The sequence below is a fragment of the Neopelma chrysocephalum genome, unplaced genomic scaffold, assembly GCF_003984885.1.
Source record: "Neopelma chrysocephalum unplaced genomic scaffold, ASM398488v2 Primary Assembly neopelma1_102, whole genome shotgun sequence".
In the NCBI taxonomy this organism is placed as follows: Eukaryota; Metazoa; Chordata; class Aves; order Passeriformes; family Pipridae; genus Neopelma; species Neopelma chrysocephalum.
This window is the reverse complement of record NW_020897765.1, coordinates 1,131,026-1,150,763: the sequence shown is the minus strand read 5'-3', so window position 1 is coordinate 1,150,763 and position 19,738 is coordinate 1,131,026. Positions and strand designations below refer to the sequence as shown.

The 19,738-nt window shown below is 41.4% G+C and overlaps 1 protein-coding gene across 22 annotated transcripts in view; it reads left to right on the top strand.

Moving 5' to 3' along the window:
- The window catches only part of KIAA1217 (KIAA1217 ortholog), a 355,773-nt gene that overhangs the window by 301,313 nt on the left and 34,722 nt on the right, over positions 1–19,738 (top strand). For 16 of the 22 annotated variants that reach the window (XR_003536226.1, XM_027695587.1, XM_027695599.1 and 13 more), the window contains 3 exons: positions 5,504–6,336; positions 13,925–14,029; positions 14,448–14,500. Coding sequence is in view for 21 of the 22 variants with exons in the window: in XM_027695587.1 (XP_027551388.1) it covers positions 5,504–6,336; positions 13,925–14,029; positions 14,448–14,500 (991 nt within the window). In the remaining variant the exon portion in view is untranslated. The remainder of the gene's footprint in view (positions 1–5,503; positions 6,337–13,924; positions 14,030–14,447; positions 14,501–19,738) is intronic. The other 6 variants (XM_027695600.1, XM_027695584.1, XM_027695588.1 and 3 more) reach the window with 1 other exon arrangement.

Below are 19,738 nucleotides of genomic sequence, written 5' to 3'. Positions count from 1 at the left end.
AAACCAGTTATTCTCTTGAGATATCCACCATATATGTAATCCATCCTTAGAAACAGAAAGCTGCTGTTTCTTAGATGTTCTTAGTTTTTATCTGAACTCTCACCGTAATACAGAAATGTTACAGCTGGGCATATACCAAAACTATGCAAAAGGACCTAAAGAAGATAGGTGCGTGCTAATACTGGGAAGGTAATTATAGTAAAAGCTGAGATTTCTCAGGGAGTTCTGGAACTCCTTGTCTGGAAAATTATCCAGGAAAAAACAATGGAAATATGTGCGACATGTTAAGAACAGCTAGCTGGGTCTTGGAGTTCCCCATTCATTGGAACTTTGAACACTTGAAATCAGTTTTATTTTACCAGCATGTGGTTCCCATAATGAAAAACAATTGTGAACCCTGGCAGCTCCTAGAACCTCATACTGTGGGGCCACATTCAACTGGAGGCCAGGTCTCCAACTTAGGCAAGGTCAGCTGTTTCATGGTCTGAAGTCTCTCTTTTGGGCATGAGGGGACCCATTCTTAGCCAAAATAACTGTTTAAACTTCTGTTCTGGAAACATTGCTGGGGAGTAATGGGCATTGAAATCCCTGGCATACCTTACTGCTTGGTAACCCCAAACTGCCAAGCACTTGCTCTGCTGAAGAGACCATGGAGAGCTGGGGTCCCTACCCCAGATCAAACTCTGACCAAGTTGCCCCAGAGCTATGAATCTGGAAAGCCAAAGCTCTAGAACACTTCAAGGATGTCTGATAAAAAATAGGTCACTGTTTGACTGAAATCTGCAGGGTGGTTTTTTCCAACTTTTGTCTTTACTGATGTTTTTATCAAATATTTTAACTCTTTGGGATTAGTGTTGTTTGCTTAAAGTACATTTCATTGGAAAGTTTCTGACCAGAAAAAGCTACAAATTATGCTAATATGTTTGCAGTTTTCAGGTATGGCATTGGGCAGCTGGAGGAACCCACAACTCCAGCCAGTGTGGTTTTTTTTCTGTAATGACCCAATAGATTGGGAAAATTTATAGGAATTAGAGGGTGACCTATGAGAAGGCAAGAACAGACAAGTGTGACAACCTCTCAATGATGTCTGATAGCAAAAGGATTTGGCATCAGACAGATTGTTGTGGTACAGATACTTAAAATTTTAATTTTAACTGTTTACTAATTCTGTAATTTTTAAGTGCACTATTTCATATTGTAAATTATCTTATTTTAGATATATTAAAACCATATAAATCTGATTTTTTTTTCCAAAAGTGGATTTGTGCTTTCAGCTGTCCAAATCCAACCTGAATGAAAGATCAGTCATGACAGAAATGTTATCATGTAGTGCAACTAATGATTAAGCTGAGGTTTTTGAAAAATTAGTACAGTAAAGCTGTCTAGTTTTATTAAGAAAGAACAAACTAATGGATTATATTGTTGTTGCGTTGAGGATTCTTTGATTAAGTACCTTCTCATTAGAAAAGTTAAGAATTGCCTCACTCTTTAGAGGATTTTCTTCTCTTGAGCAATTTCCATAAAAGGTCTCTTTACGAACAAATTATTTTATCAGCATTGTATCAGTGCTTAGTATTTTTGTAGCTTTTTCATCAAAGACTCCCCAAGGTCTCCATAAAATTCTTTGCAGGTGTCCTCTGTTTATATTGGGTGAGCCAGCTTTAGAAGCATAGGTGCAGTTTCCTCAGGGAAATGCGGGGTGTCAAAGGGAGAGTAAGAAAAGTAACAGCTTCACATGCCTGAGAGGTGATTAATGAAGTCTGTTGGGAACTCCCGGGTGACTCCAAGAGAGTGGATGGATAAGCTCCATCTAGGGAACATGCTCCGTGTAGGTATTTTGGCAGCCTGAAATCCTTGGGGCAAAGCCAGTTGCTGGGTTCTCTACTGATGTAGAGGAGGCCTGGGAGAGCAATGGGAAGGGCTGCCAGGTCAGAAACTCTGGCCTACTTTTCCCTTTGCCCGTGTTTCGCTATGAGATGGTAGCAGATAGCAGCCTGAGTCAGGCTGTACCTGTGGTATCCAGCTGCATGGAGAGATGCAGAGGTGGTGTGGTGCCAATGAATCAGTGGTAGGCTTGGTGCCTGGTGCTAGCTGGCATTGCCCTGGTATGTGAGCAGGCACAGCACCATGTGCCCTGTCTGCTGTGATCAGAGAGACTGGCTCTGCTTCCCTTTATGTGAGCTACCAGGAGCAAGGCTCTTTGTATCCATTTAGGTGGATGAATAACTGGTTTGCTGACTTGGTGCACATAGGCATTTTCAAAATATAGCCAACAAGCTTTGAAATAAAGAACATAACTGTTTTTCTATAATGTTGACTCTTTAGTATATAGATAATATGCTTTAAAAAAAAAATCAGTATCTTACAGATTTAAGTGTTGTTAGACTGACCAAAATCCTCCACAGGAGATGTTTAAATGTGGTGTGATCTTTTTTACTACAGAAAGTGAAAGATTCTCAATGATGTATTTTCCCCTCAAATGTTTTATACAGAAATTGTTGCTAGCTGTTTGCCATATTTTAACCTAAGGATTGACAAGTTTCCATTTCAAGGATGTAAGGTCTACAGGCAGTAAGAACAAGGAAGAGCTATATTCTAAAGAAAACCACACCCTCAGGCAAACGTGTTACTTGCCTGCAGCTGAAAAGCACATGATCCTGTGCTTGTACTAAAAAAAAGTCTTCTTCCTTTTGCCCTCAAAGCAATTGGCTGTGATAGCACCTAGTATTTAGAGTCTCAGATAACCCCAATATCCTCTTTTTCTGTCCCTGAGTCATGCAAAGTCCACAAACATGTGGCTCAAGACAGCCTTGATATTAGAATACAGGTTTTTATGTAGCAACATGGGGAACTTGTGGTGGAGGACAGAAGAAAAACAGCACAGGAAGTGGGGTATATATGAGAGAGAGTAGTGTTCATAGACTATCACACAAAAGATGTATAAATGAGAAGCAAGAAGAGACCATCATTCACATTTTTAAACTTGACATTAGCAAATAATCTGGAGATTTTGGTGAAGAGAAAAAAGTGGAGAGAGAGGAAATACCAACCAGGTGGCAGAAGACACTGTAATCCATCCAGTAAGGCTTCCTGGCTGCCAGTGACCAACTTAGGTCCCTGCCCAGCCCCACGTGCCCCAGTGCACCTGCCCTGGGCACCCCAGACTCTGTGGCTCCAACAGCTCTACCTGTCATCACACTCCACCCAGGGCCTGAGTCCTGACTTAAAATAGAAAGTGAACTTTTCAGAAAGGGTTTGGCTGCCCAGGCATTTGTGCCCTGCCCAGCTCGAGGAGGTCTTGATTGAGGCTGTGTACTCCAAGTACTATTTTAAAACGAAAGTGAGTAGTGTTATATACACCATTACTCAGGCACAGGATTTTGAACAATAGCTCAGCCCCATTATTTCCATCCTAAAGTATTCCATCTTAAATATCTTAAGGTAGAAAACAGAAATTTTTCTTTGACAGATTGCTTTAACTTAGGAGAAATGAATGAGCATACACAGGAATATGAAGTCCAGAAGTTAGGGAAATTAAACTTGTTGCTTTCAAATCTTCCCATGGAAATTTTCTCCTCTCTACAAGGTAACATTGGAATTTTCCTTTCACTGCAACCCAGCATATCCTAGTGTCTGCGGTTTCTGTGCCAGATACTATTCCATCTGTTGTAGCTTTATCTGAAGCGACTAAACAGGGCATGGTGTAGCTTGTACAGTAGAAATGCAGGAGGATTTTCTTTCTCTAGGTTCTTCTCTCAGTGTAAAATATCTATGGCTGCCTATCCCTGAAGGCATGATCCCAAAGCTGCTCAAGTCAGGAGGAGTCTTTTTGTTCTGCTGGCCCAGGTGCAGACTCTGAACACACAATACAGCTCAGTATGTTGCAGTGTTACTACAAGCCAATAGAAAGCTTATGTTGAATGCCCACTTACAATGTGATTAATACTGTTTAGTTATATTTTAGTTATATTTTATTTTAAATTCCAGACTAGAATAATTCTCTGTGCAAATGAAAAAATTATCCCGCGTTCCCGTTTGACTTCATAATTTTTGTCTGGATCATTTACGACCCATCCCAGTGCACTCCTTTGTTCTGTTACACTAATTTATTATTACTGCTGCCACAATCAGGTTTTCTCCTTTCTTCTTTGCGATACCTGATACTCCAGACTGTTGATCTCTGGCCCTGGGGAACGTCATTTATAATTCCCAAGTGCGGAACCTGCTGTGATAAGAACAGCTATTGTTTATACACCAACATTGCAATTCCCTTACCAGTGGAAAAACCTGTGGTGGGGCAGGAATAATTTCTTGCTTCATCTGCCATGGATCACTGTAGCTGCAATGAATCCAGTCACTTTATCAAAGGAAGGAGTGAGAGGGGAGAAAAACTGTTTAGATTTCAGATCAGCAATGTCCACTGTAAATCAGTGTATGCTTTATAACTTAAGGAATGTGGAATCGGGCTCAGTGATGCAGTTTTCTACAATCCCTTGGAAGTGATGGAGAGGGAACCTGCAATTGTCAACACAGATTTTAGAAACTGTAAGTTTTTTCTTATGTAGTTGGTGACCTAGATGACTTTTTCATCTTCCTGTTTGACCAACGTACCCTAATGGCACCAGAGCAGGCACATGATGCTTGCTAGAGGGGGAATTTCTCCCGTGTCTGTCATTGACAGTGTTCAGCCATCTAGAGAGGTCATTGCCAGGAAGAGTGAGATTCCACAGTCTCAAAAGCACACGTATCCATTGCAAATTTTTGCCAAGGCCTCTCTTAACAAAGCTCTAATGCTTTGGTATGGATGTTTTCCCTTTTTTTTCCTTGCTTGCTCATTCCTTACAGCTCCTTACAAAGCTATGATAAAACCCTCTGAAGCACTGTTATCTTTGCAGTGGCGCATATTTTATAGGGTCAAAGTGTCTTCATGCAACTTGACTGTGTTGCGGTCAATAAATGTCTTCTTTGCTTTGTGTATCCTTTATTTAATAAAGACCACATCAAGTAATTAGTAAAAGGCTAAATCTACACTGAAAATATGCCAATATTTATTTCTCTTGTCTAAGGACTTCAGATGTGTTTGTGATGCTAGAGCATCAGCATTTTTTTCTTGCTTTGGAATCAGTGAACTCTAGGCTGTGTGTCTGATCAATAAACTGTAAGCCTGTTACTGGCTACATGTACTTGGAACACCTGACACTGAAACCCCTGATTTCAGCTTCAGTAGCTGTGAGAATCAGATTAGAGTAAGATGGTATTTGCATAGGTAAAAGCATTTTTAAAACTCTCATATTCCTTTAACATGCAGCCTGTTTTATTTCTTTTTATAGTATGCTGTTATTTTCTTTAGGCACTGAGGTCCCAAAGTGTTCTATTTACCCAGATGTCAAATTATTTTGTCTTGAGGGTTTGGTTTTATTTCCTTATTTTCCATAGACAACCCACATCATGTTTTGCTCATTCAGTAATTTTATATCTTATATGTTTTTCCTTTTGTTTCCAGATGCAGAGGGAAATTGCTTATACAGGACGAGATGGCCCAAGTGGTTCCCGCCCTGGATCTGCCACGCACCCTCTGCATGCGATGCCCAGCTCTCCACCCTCCACCCCAGTGCCCCACTCCATGCCTCCCTCTCCGTCCAGGATTCCCTATGGTGGGGGCCGGCCCATGGGTGTGCCAGGCAATGCCACCATCCCCAGGGACCGTCTCTCCAGCATGCCAGCCTCGCGCTCCATATCGCCCAGCCCAAGCGCCATTTTGGAGAGACGGGACGTGAAGCCAGATGAGGACATGAGCAGCAAAAACCTTACCCTGATCCGAAATGAAGGTCTGTACGGTGACCCCTACTTGTTTCACGAGGGGAGGATGAGTGTGGCTGCACCGCACTCCGGACACCCCCTCGATGTCCCCGATCACATTGTAGCCTACCATCGCAGTGCCATGAGGTCATCAAGCACTTACTGCAACCCTTCAATGCAGCCTGAAATGCTGGAGCAGTCCTTGTACAGACAAAAGTCACGGAGGTACACGGAGAGCCATTTGCCCACTCTCGGCTCTAAAACACCTCCTGCCTCGCCCCACAGGGTGGCTGACATGAGAATGGTCGATATTCATCCTCACCATGGGACTCACATTCCCCACCACACCATCCAGCCTGACAGGTCTTCCCCCAGCCGCCAGTCCTTCAAAAAGGAGCCAGGACCGCCTGTGTTTGTGGATGCGAAAGCACGGAGTGCTGTTGGCCTCCCGGGCATGGCCGAGGCAATGCCCTCTCCAGCTGACAAGCAGGCTTTTGGCTATGGGTCACCTACCATGCCCAAGGACAAGGAGACAAGGTAAGGCAGAGCTGGGGCTTAATTTATGCAAATGGAAAATGTTCCTAATCTGCATATCCTTTGTCGTTTAACACCCAGGGGACAATGTAATGTGTAGGAGCCTGCTGCACCAGGCTGCAGTGTTTATTAGCTGTCTGTCAAGGTAGTTAGTAATTTAGAGGAGATGCGACACCACCCATTATTAATTTGAAAGTATTGTCAACCCATGATGAATTCCTAGTTATTGTCATTTGTGTAAATTTCAGTCATTGGAAAAAATATAATAAAATAAAATGATTAACTAGGATTTTTCTTTCCAGACAACCAGATCATGTTACAAGAACAAATGATGTTCTGTTCCTGTTAATAAGGGAATATATTTCACCCCCGTTAAGAATGACACTCTGATATTACAATTTTGGTTCTTTATGGAGTGAAGTTTTTCTCATCTAGTGTTAGGAAATGGGAAGTATTTATCATTACCGTCCTATCTCCTGTAAAACATGAATTTGCATAAAAATAGGACAGTTGTTTACAATAATGCTCCTTGAGGCGAAACTGCTGAGAAGAGCAAGTCTGTCCCAGGGAAGAAATTGAAACACGAATGCTGTTCCCAATGATTTTTTCCAGCATCACAAGTAGTTGGTGACCTGACTGTTTCTGACTTTTGTGTGCTGACAACAATCTCTCCCGTCTTTTTAAGGACCAGATTTTACGCAAAGGTCTGTGAAGGTTTCTCCTGCCATAGACCCTGCCCTAGGAGAGAAAAATCATTACGCTGCCAGGCGGTTGCTGTGTATTTATACAAACTGTGTTAATCTCTAGCATATTGTTTGTGTTGTTAACTTTTATAGAGCTCTTTAGGGAAGTGAAGATGAATAGCTGGAAAATGCTGAGCTCACAGAGGCCAAAGGTAACTGCTGACTGCCTTAACCACTGGGAAGATATGGAGCTTTCTATAGCCCCCAGACTTCCCCTCCATCTGAGCAACTTGCTCAAGAATTAGTTGCCTCTTACCATGCTTGACCAGAAAAAAAACTGTTTTGAGGTCCATTGATGGGGAAGAAATTAAAGGAAATGAAGAAAATCAGCCATCCACAAAAATTACAGGCTTATAGCTTGGTAGTTATGTTGACATAAGAATATGCGTTAGGGCATGTTACTATCTAGGGTCAGTGAAATATGATTTTTATCTATCTGTTTCCAAGAGAAAGTTGTAGGTACCTGAAATTTCATTTCAAGCTTCCATTATTAAAACTGGGAAATACTTTGAAGGAAATTTGCCAGTTCCAATCCATTTTCGGATTGAAAATTTTACAAAGTTCGTGATAGGAGGTTGAAAATAAGGAATCGCACCAACAACTGTTCAATTTGTGCAACTTCCTTTCTCCCCTCTGGGCGTCTCAGCTGTTCACTCAGCTACACAGAAATGCACAAGGCTCTGTGTTTGTGAATGGATAAAGAGCAACTATACTGATAGTTCTGCAGCTCCTTAAAAGGGATTTTTGCACCAGCAGTTTTAGTCCTGGTCCCAGAATATATTAACAGTGAAGAAAACAGCACTTGCATAATTGCACTTCCAAATAAATACATGACCTGAAAATTCAGCGTGGTGTGTATTAGTCACATGGCATTGAAAGAATCATTCTAAAAGCTGTCCTTATGAGTTGTGGGTTTTTTCAACCTTGAGGAAGTGTGACTTTCTAAAAAAAATTTGTAAATACCAAGTGCAATTCATGCAAATTGGTGTGTTTCCTAACCATTGCAATTTAAGAATTGGGTTGAGTTCTACGGATACAAAATGCTCTAAGCCTTAATTTAGTTTTGTAATAATTTCATAAACTTTGAAAGCAAACACTGTTGAAACTCTACTAAACTAAACAAGGAGTTATATAGGTTGAGGCGCTCTTTTCCTCTTTCAGCAGTGGCTGAATTGTTACAAGGTTGCCACAAACACCTGAAGGTGATGTATATAATGGCAGAAAGGTATCCTGTACCTTGTTGTATAGGACTTACAGTTTACACCCATAAGCAGTACAGCTGGGCTTGCTTCTGTGAGTGAGAATATTTTGGGGGTTGGAAAGATAGGGCTGAATTCATTTGCTTCCACGCATGGTAAAATGTAGCGTATGCTGCTCTGATTATCTACTTGCTGATGCCAAGAGCCTAAGAGCCAGGCCACAGACAGCACATGGCAGGGTGTTCAGTCAGCCTGCATGCAGAAGGTGTCAGGTGTGGGCAGATTGAGGATCTCTTAGTCTTGGGGGTACTGAGGAGTGAGGTCTTTTGCATTTGTGCACTGTAACAAGAGAGACTCTGCATCCTGACTCATTCAGGAGTGGGTTGAGGACCCTGCAGGCACCAAACCCATCAACTCAGCACTGTTCTTCCTTTAGTCTCTAGTGGACTGTGCTGTGAGCAAAGAAAACATCTCTTGTGCTATGTCTTTATGAAAATTACCTTGAAGTAGCACTGCCACAACCTCAGGACAGTGCAAATTTACGTATAAGTCAGAGAAAAGATTGAAATGGATAATGACAATGTCAGAAGTAAAACTGAATCTCTCTTTCCTTGTTAATTCTCCTTCAGTTTTTCCAGTCCAGGGCTGAACTGTGTAATTTATCAGAATATATTGTGTACTTATAGCAGATAAGACCTCTTATTGACTGTGTCCTGGTTTTGTTGAAGAAAATGACTCCATTACCTTTGGAAGTTACTACAGACAAAACAGATATTTAAATGTTGATAAATTGGAAAAGAAGCTGTTTATCCAAAAGTGCATTCAATTAAGTACTGTTTAACTTTCAGTCTTTGCATTTATAATGTGTTGCAAAATTTTAGGTTATTTGAAGTGCTGAATACATATATAATTAATGCTGCTACTCACTGAAACATAATCCTTAGAATAGCAAGATAAAAGAACATTTTTTTCTCAGGAGTGTACTGTGGTTCTCTTCTGCCTGAACACAACTTTTGTCCTCTTCTTGTTATGCTACATTAGTGATTAGTGAGAAAAGATGATGGTTGGACTGAGGAAAAAATGTGATCACATTCATGGCTCATAGCTTGCAGTTCAATACTAAAATTCAATGGCCAACTGTAGATTATCAGATACTCTTTTCACCACTAAAGTACTTTATTGCTTGGTATGTTGAAGTATGGATGGACTCTCTGTGCATTAGGAAAAATGGCCATACAAAGCCATGAAAAGGCGGGAACAGTGAGAGACTCCATCAGCAATGCACTGAGAATTGTGTAAGGGAAGCTTTGCAGATATACTCTCTCAGACACTTTCCACAGGGCCAAAATTGCATCTTCCTTTGTGAAAGGTGTTGAATAACCAGGCAGAAAAAGATGAATGCAAATGACTGGTACAGGATGGAGGAAAGATAAACTGTATTTTGGCTTCCTTCTGTTAGAGGAACTCTTTGTAGGAAGATGAGATGCAGACTCTTGGATCAGAGGTCACGTAGTATCACAGCTGGCAGTGCTTCAGAGCTTCCTTTTTTCTCTTTAGCTCCAAACTAGTAGAAAGATTGAATTTAATCTTCTTCTTAGGAGAGTGAAATACTCACCTGTGTGTATCTTTCCATGAGAAGAGAGAAGAGTACAGAAGAGTTCTACTGGTCTTTGGTTCTCACCTTTTCAGCTCTTTTGGGGGACTTTGGAATAAAGTCTGACTGAGACACCTTCAGTTCTAGGGAAACCATTGAGAAAGACAACCTACTCCTATTTCCTCTCTTTTCCCAGTGAGATAAAAAAAAGATAATGAAATGTTTCCGTCATAGGGTAATATAGAAAGCAATGTGTATTTCCGTGTCTCTGATCCTCTTTTGATTGCTATACTGATTTCACTTGGGGTTTAATTGTAAAATATGAAGTCACTGCAAATTTTTCTCCAGGAAGGTTTGCAAATTAGTTCATGGTGCAGACTTGGTATTTGAGTACATCTGGTATGGATGACGCTCTGTACAGCCTAGGAACATGAATGAACAGTTACATAGCCCAGTTTTATTCTATGTCTGTATGAAGTATCTTCTCAGTGATGTGAATATGAAAGATGTCCCCTGGAAAGGGAAGTAACATGCGAGTCACGCTTAAGTAGCATTGCTGTGACAAGTAGAAATCAATTCAGCAATATGCTGTACCCTTCTTGGCATTACTTCCAGTTAATTGCAGTAGAGGGAATTACATGAAACCTCAGTGAAGCTGTAAGGAAGAAATCTGGTGATGAAATCTAATGTATCAATGCACAGTCTCCAGAGAAGCAAGGGCTTGCTTTGCTTTGCTGAATTTGGGGAGCAGGGTGCTAAGGCGGTGCCCAGTGCCTGGACAAACCATGGCCCGGAGGTGGCTACTGGGTAGAACAGTGCTGACGAGTGGCCTGTGCCTGCCTTGCTGGCCGAGGTCTGTGAAAAGCCAAAGCCAAGTCTGAGGGAGAGACCTGCTGGGCTGGGCCGTCGCTTCTGACCTTGGCCCCTTCCTTTTCTCCCTCACCATGCTGCCACCTCTGACTCTCCCAGCATTCACAGGAAAACAATGTGAAACAATGCCTTTCTGTGTGGAGGCTGATAAAATAGGCATTTCTTCCCCAACTGCTGTAGAAAGGACCCTCCCTGCACTTCCTGGGTGGTGGAGAATTGTAGCTTTATCTGGGAAATTAATCTGGGAGCAGAGATGGGGTTGGGTCTTCTTGTGCTATTACTACCAGCAAAGAGGCCACTGCGTTTTGTTCTGCCTGACCCTCTCTCATAATACTCCACATCCCAGCCTGATCTGCCCACAGGGACCCTGGCCTGCCCCGTGTCACTGGAGTGCCAACCTGTCCTGTGCCCTGGGAGCCTTGATCTGCCCAATGTCACCAACATGACAGCCTGTCCCATACTGTGGAAATCCTGGCCTGCCCCATCCATGGGACCCCAGCCTGCCCCGTGCAGGGACGGCTGCCAGGGCAGGCTGTTCCCCCACCTTTCCTCTCCACAGCAGGGAGTACTGCAAGAGGTAGAAAATACAATGTTAAGAATAAAAAATGTATAGTTGTTGTGGTGGTGCTGGCATCCCTGGTAGACCCTGGCCTGGCACAGGCTGAGGAGGCATTCATTTTCTCCCTCCCGGAGCTGAGGCTGCTCCAGCCCTTCACAGGGAAGCCGGAGGGGAAGGGGTTGGCTGCAGACTCTGTCCCTGCTCCTTTGGGGCCGTGTGGCAGGTAACAGGACTAGGCCACCAGCCCTCCCAGCCATGTCAGCCAAGGTCACAGCCCCAACCATCAGGCTATCCGCATCCCTCCCTGCCCGTGCTGGAGCATGCTACCTCCCACCACTCAGACCACCTCGCCTCTGAAAATCAAATTGTTTTATGTAATGTCTAAAAGGCGCCTCTTTTCAGACACCTGTTTTTGAAATGTTTGGTGCTGATGGCCAGAAGAAGTCTGGGTATTACAGTGAAATGGTTACAGGAAAAATCCTGCCTTGTTTCTAACAGAGTAACTCCAGAGCACATATAGATTCTTCACATTCTTAATGCTTTTACCATATGAAAAATAATGTGCTCTTTGCAATTGATTCCAGTATTTCATTCGTTTTTCATCATCTCCTATCTCTGGAACATCCCGCTCCCTCTTAACAACATATTTTCCTAGATTTCATGGCAAAGGACAAGATCAGCTTTGTGTAGCCATAATCTCTTTTGAAGCAGAAAATTGTTTCCAGATTATTGAATGTGGGATGGAAAAAACATCATATTTATGAATTAGTAAAACAGATAGACTTCCAGTTGAGTTTAGTTATAGGAAGGTTTTGTGATCATTATCAGGGAAAAAAAAATTTTTCATTATTAAGTGTCAAAAATACTGTATAAAAGTTTGTTAGAATATATTTATCCCTGGATTTTAGTACTTGTTTTCGTTCCAAAAGTTACCGTAGCCTGAACCAATTTCTTATTTTAAAACTTGTAATAGTGGAAATTCTGTAACGTATTTCTTGGTTTGAAATTAATTAGGTCAGATTCATAGTCTTTTCATCACCATTCAAAATACTTTTCAGCATGCAGACAGAAAAGTAAGATGCACACACTGTATTAAATCACAATAAGAACATGTCTGTTGGCTGGGGACTGACTGACCACTTTCTTCCCTGCTTGTGTCTGTTAGCATCTCATTACTTGTTTTGCTGTCCTGTTTTCTCAACTTCTGGGTGTCTCAGAGTCTCTCCTGACTATGGTATCTGCATGCTATCCCAGCAAACCTCATTCATTCTCTGAACGTGAATGAAATAATTAGCCTGGTTAATCCATCTAGCTGCAATGAAGGCTGGCTACTCACTTTGTGTCGTGTCAACTTGCTTTGCCTGATATTGGTACCTGCGTTTGAATTTATATGACCCTTATTGATTGGCATTGTTGCTTTTGCTACCGAACAGCACTGAAGCTGAGGGTGGCTAGACTTTTGCTGCTCCCATGTGCCCAGGATGCCGCAGTGTTGATGGATGGGCCCTACAGCAGGCTGAGTCTATATCTGAGTGTGTCTGTCCCATCTTCTTTCATCAGTCACTGCTGCTTAGTCACTTGCTTTTTGACAAGTTTTATTCCAAGTCACCTTCCAAAATCACAGCCCACTGTTAGCATTTGCTTTTGTGTGTCTCCCCAGACACTTTAACTGCTGGCACATAGAGATACCTTTTCAGAAAGTCCCATACTGATGTGTGTCTGTGTTGTGGTGTGTCATTGACATACTGGCATGTGTAAGTAGGCAGCTGTGTGAGCAAAAGGCCGTTTTTGGAGCCCACTGAGGAAATCCCCTGGTGCCTGACTAATATATGCATTTGTATGCAAACAGATAAACACACAAATGTTAGCCTTCCAATCCAAAAAATGTCATGGTTGCTGTTGTTTAGTAATCTTTGGTCCCTGCAGAAAAGACTGAACATACCTATTGTAGTTCGTCTTTGTCTCTTTTCTTCTGCTTTTCAGGAATTTCTCAGGATATGTGCATAAAAGCAAATCTGTTTCATTATATTATTGCTGTACAGTCTGCATTTGGTGTCCTGTGCCTCTCTGTCACATTTCTGTCCTTTCCAGGGCAGACAGTTGTGATGTCAGGTGCAAAGGATTTGGGCTGGAAAGTAGTCAGCTTGGGCAGATTAAGTGCTTCACAGACAAAAATCCTGGGTTTGGGGAAAGTAAAAATAGTATCAAGAAGAAGTGTAAAGTCTTTAATCCTGAAACCTTATGTACAGGCAAAATGATTGGATCAGTGTAGGTAAAAGAGAAAATACATGTAGTGCTGAAAAAGACAATTTTCACTAGTTCCAAGAGGCATTGGATTGTTTTAGGTGCCTGTCTTGTGGGATCATTACAAGTTTATTGTCCTGGTGGTGGTTTGTTTTGTTCATTTTAACTAAGCAGATGTCTTTTTTATTGTCTGTTACCATGCGAAAGCTGTCCAAACCAAGATACGGTAAGTTGCTGCAATAAGGTGTATGCAAACTGGTACCCATGGGCCTTTGCACAAACTCTGTAGTGTCTTTCCAATCTTGTGGTAATCATTCACCTAGAAAAACAAGTCTGAAAGCGGATATATCTGGCTTTAACAAACGGTTCTCTTGTCTTACAGAGAGAGGATACAAGCCATGGAGAAACAGATTGCCAGTTTAACTGGTCTTGTTCAGTCTGCGCTTTTTAAAGGGCCAAATACAAGTAATAGCAAAGATGCTTCTAGGTAAAAACAGAATTCATCTGTAATGATTTTAGTAATCAATCCACAAAAATAATATTTGAATGTAATAGTAAAAAAAAAACCTGATTGCTCAATCATTTTTAAATATCTTTATCATCTCCATGAGAATGCTAGGCAGAGAGGAAGAATATGACAAATTATAGATGGAGATTAACTGCATTACTCTTCTTTGTGTTAAAAAGAATTAATGTAGCTACATCTCTATGTTTTCTACTGCTTGTACTCCATTCCTTGCTTAACTTGTATAAAGAGGTGATTTAAAAAAAAACAAACAACTGACTGGTGATATAAATTAAAAATATATATGCTAGACAAGACCATTTAATTTGCTGAATATAAACTTCAGTATAGTTTCAATGTTAGTAAGCTAAAATTGTTATTCATCTTTTTATTACTTTAGTGAGAAGATGATGTTGAAAATTGTGTCCAGCAAGAGCAGCGTTGACACTGCAGGTAAGATAATTCACTTTTATTTTACAAATTATTCAGGTATATGAATAGCTCTAGCATTACAACCATCACAGCTTAGGAAATGTCAAATTTATTTAAATTCCTGTAGCTGTACTGTCAGAACTGAAGTTTAAGTTCAGGATATGGGAGTCGATCACATCTTTAAGAGAGGAATTTCTGACAGGTTGAGATGGTATTTGGAATGAGTTTTACACCTGTGCTGAATGGTTTAAATGAGATGCAGAGCCTCTGCATATGGTGAATTTTCCAGTGACTCATCCCATCTATAGTATATATATCTGTCATTAACCCCAGATGAATCCAGATTGTGGTAGGAGACTAAATATTTCATTCTTTTTCTGGTCACCTGAATTTTTCTCTAGGGTCTTTCTGTCAGTAGGATGCTATGGGTGTAATGGCACCAGGAAATTTAGTAGTCAGCAAGACATCACTTTTCCTAATTAAGCCATATTGATCTGTTACTAATTATTAGAGTTCACCTAAACTGTTCTGAGTTATCGATTGTGAAGCCAGTAAGAGCTGGTCTTATTTTAGCTTCCCACTTGGAGAGCTGTTAAGTGTTTAAAAGATGGAGTTAAGGCTGTTGTGAAAGAATATCTCCATGTGATTGAAGCTCTTTGTCTATGGGCTGTTGCTGGAGAAGTCTGCAGGGTGTTGGTGTGTTTATATGCCTCCTCTTCGCCCTTTGTCATTCACTGAATGCAAATAAAGGCGGTTTTTTACTTCCTGGTAGTGCTGTTCCCACAGGGAGGTCTGTGCTCTGGCAGGTAGTAAACCACACACATTTATTACCAACCTATTATGCTCCTAACTAGCCTTTCTGTTGGAGCTGTTAGTTCACGTTCGGGATTCCTGTTTATCTGGAATTGCATTATGTCCTCCTAACCGACAGAAATCAAACTAGACCTGGAAGCTATCAAGCACATGGAAGAAAGAAAGTGCTAAAATCCTGGTACCGAAGCTTTGCTCCCAAGCCACTCTCTGGTCCGGTTCCAACTCTTCCCTTCCTGCTGGCCTCTGAATAGGGAGAACAATACTTAAGGCTTTGAAGAAATAAGATGTAATTTCTCACTTTCAGACAATTTACTGAAAAGTCTGTAATTTTTCAAAACAGCTGCAAAATGCTCCTAGACTTTCCCCTATTGCAGTGTCATTATAGACTGAGAAGTTATGGTATTTCCCACTTGCACAGGCCTTGTCTCATATAAAGCACCTATGAAACCATCACAACGTGCACACACATTGCCTTGTGTTCCTCTTTGTAGTGCATTGCTGTTCAGCCTTTCTGCTTTCCCTGTGTTGGTACTAATTCAGACAAGTACTTTGCAGGGGGTGTTGAGTTGGAGGTCCTGATCTAAGCTTTGGGTGGGAGTTTGGACCAGATGATCTCCAGAGGTCCCTTTAAACCTAAATTATTCAGTCATTTGTGTGTGCACATATGAATGTGCTCTCAATGAAATGAGAAATGGAATAATAATCATTGGGAAAACCACTTTATATGAAGTGAAGGTGGATATCCCTCTGGAAGTCTTGCCCAGCCCACCAGAATAGCTTGGTTCCTCTGACCAGCAGCCATTTCCTGCCACTGTCATTCCCAAATACTCCTCACTTATATCTTGTCATATGACTGAACACATGTCCCTGGAATGGCAAAATTACATCTAACACCTGCATATCTAAGCATGGGAGGAAGGTGGAGGGTGGGCAGTGTAATTTACTGTCAAAAGACCAGATCAGCATTTGTCACTTATTGACAGAAACATGACTTTGTCATATGGCTATACCCATATCCAGCATGTGAGTAAGGATTCCAGCATTCATATTGTGCCTTTCTCATCGCTTTGGAGATGGGAATAGGGCAGTGGGACCAGCCATGCAGCCAGCAGTCAGCAGGGACCCCTATCAGTGCTATACAGTAGCTATACAGTAACTGCATCCCTAAATCCTGTCCTTCCAGCATGGCTCAGCCACAAAATTAAATTGTAGCAGGTAAGGGATACAAGGTGTGATGACCCCAATACACTACAGTATTGTAACCCACAACAGCTATTGTTGAAAACTGGTGTATAATAGAATAGTCTTGTATAATGGAATATTTTGCCTTTGCACCTGCTTTTGGTATAACACAGTCTAGTAAGTCAGCGCAGTCCCTGCTTACTTGAAAATTAGGCTATCTGCCAGAATATGCTGCAGAATGTTTCTCCGTTTTGTAAATATGCTTGGGTTTAAATGTGCCAGCAGCATCTAGGAACACTTCTGCTGACCGCTGTTTTGTTCTTCAATTCAACCCTATCTTTATTAAGTATAGTCATTTAGGCAGTTGACTCTCTTACTTTACAATTCCACTTGACAGCTGTGCACTGAGATACCAGTTCTAGCAATTTCAAAGTCTGTTTGGAAGAAAAAGTGGTATAAAATGTTGATTGAGCAGTCCTTTCTAGAGCACTGGTAAGCAAAAACATGAATTGCTCCCATCCTAAACAATAAAACATCTGTGCAAGATAATATTGGCTTATCAGTGTTGAACCAACATTGTATCTTGTAGTATGTGTTCCAGTGATAGGAGACTTTCATGCAAAAAATAGCGAACCAGTCCCCTTGGGATGGGAAAGAAACCAAAATTTCTAAACTCTAGATAACTGTGTGTAGCAAGATTGTGAATACTCTATTTGGTACGTAATATAAACCAAATTGTTGTATTTAACATGCTTTTTCTTTGCCAGTCTGTAGCAACCTCAAATATTAAGAACCCTTGGAAAAAAAAAAGCTTTTTCACTGGGGAAAATGAGACTGTAATGACAATGCTTGTCTGCATTTCTGAAGTTTTATTGCTTTAGGCTCAGTTCTTTCATGGTGGGGTAGGGTTCAAAGAACAGCAACCCTCCACAGGCTGGTTATGTCTCTTCTACTAATGTTAGGAGAAATCCCATGACTGGATCCTTATAAAGATCTTCAGTTTATTAAACACAAATGCCATCAAGGAACTCTTCACTTAGGAACAGCATGTGATTCTAAAACCAAACCATACTAGGAAGAGTCTCCCTGAGATTGCTAAGAAATACCCTGAGAAATGCTCACATACTCTCTTTTCTGTCTTTTGTTCATCAAGTGGAGATTGATTGATAGACTAAATCCTGGATTCATTGATTAAATTGAGATCAGTGGTGTCATGGATTACTGAAAAAAGCAATGGTTTTTTGCTAGTTGCTGCCTTGTTGGAAGAGGCACGAAGACATTTTAGTATTTCCTGAAAAGGTGTCAGGGAGCGTGACTTTCTGTACTAACGCCACAATACAAACCAAGAGAAAGATGGCAGCAGGGAGAAGAATTACAAACATAGGGCTCACATTTGATTCTTCACTCTTTGTGAACTGTCTTGTCATCTGTGTATGTCTATGTGCCTTTTTCGCATGACTGACTCCTGCTGTGATGACCTGTGAATTAAAACATTGTCTATATCCGCTTGCTCTCCTCAGATTCAAAGATAGATCATGCTAATCTTTGAACTGTGTCAGCATTTGCAGGTCAAACATGATCCTGAATTCATTCTGGATCAATGAGAAGTTGCACAGTTATATATATATATAATACTTTATTCTTTTAAGGGTGTTTTGGTATCTACTGTCGCATCTCCCCAAATGATGCTTGAAAATGTTGTGGTTCTTTAATAAGAAGATGAGTAATTTGTTAGGAAACATTGCTGGGTGTCTTCTGATGGCCTTTTCTCCCAGTCTGCTTAGAAATAAAATCTTAGCATTTTAGAAAAAAAAATAAATCTGGAAAATGGAAGGACAAGAGTGTCTTTGCAACCATAGCAAAGGTCAAGTGTCAGGGAGTAGAAGTTGTGTTCCTTACCTTCCTGAACAAACAGCAAATCTTTCTCCTTCCTGCACATCAGTTCTCTTTGTATTCTAAAAATGGCAGCTTACTTCATTAGCCTTTGTAAAAAAGGTTAAGATTTGTTTTTGTCCAGAGTACTGCGGAATTATGGAGGGGGTTTGCATTCAGGCCCCCTTACCTAGCTCCAGCAAGGGTTTATGTAAAAACCTCAGAGCTAATGCTGTTCCTTTCCCGTTGATCCATCTGGCCACACATCTAATTGCAAAGCTACAGCCTGGGATTATTTCCAAAAGTGAGCTATAGTCCCTAGATAAAGCAGCCCCTCATTCAACTGCACTTTTATTCAGTTGTGATGAAAATATGTATTCTGAGAAATCAGCTGCTGATCGTTACTGCTCACTCGGTGTCTCCTTGTGTTTCACGCCCCCGGGAGTCCCACCTCATGTTTGACAGGCTCTGAGCACACTCTGCAGCAGGGGCACTGTGGCAGCTGAGAGTACCCAGTGGTGAGAAGAGATGGCTGAGGCAGCTGCAGAGGAGGAGAGCTGCTTTGTAGAGAGTCAGAGACATTTATTGCTTACAGAAGCAGATTACAGTCCATCTACACTAAAAGGAAAGCAGGCAACCCCTTCCTGAGAAAATATGTGAATTGACTGGGATCCAGCATGGGGGGAAAGACTGGCGGGGACTGATTCATGCCTTGGCTGCATCATCACAGGGTCGGGGGCTGAGGTTTTGGAGCTTTTGCTTGAGGCAAAGAACAGCAGAAAGGTAGATGTGCTTTCAAAAATAGTCCAGATTTGTGGCTAGGGATCAGAACTCTTGGAGGCTTATCCGCATTTTTCAGACTCTCTGGTGGTTTCTGTCTGTAAAGTTTATGAACTAAATACAATTTTCTTTAAAAAATAGAAAAAATAGTGCACGTGGGAGAGAAATAGATGCTTGACTGCAGGAAAAACTGCAGTGTACATGTAGACAGATAAGTATTAGCATATATTAGACTGAAGCATGGAGTGGATATATAATGGCAGTGAACAAGGACTGTTTATTTCTTGAGTGTTGCTTTCTGTTAAGCAGCTCTTTGAAAGTCAAGAGAGCATTGAATCATACTGGAGTATAGCAAAAATGTGCAGCAGCTTGCTCAGCAGTGTAGTGAAAAGTGCTGTTGTTGAAGCACTAAGCAGATTTAGCTGGACCATTTAGAGAAGGTATAGCCTTACAACAGCCTGCACCGGGCTAGAACAGCTTTTTGTCCAAGCATGTCTCTGGAAGCCAATGGCATAGCACACCGCAGGTAGCACGGATCCAGCCAGAGGAGCCTGTGCTTTCACTGGCAGGAGTTGCAAATGTAGGTAAAGCCAGAAACATGATTCTTAAAAA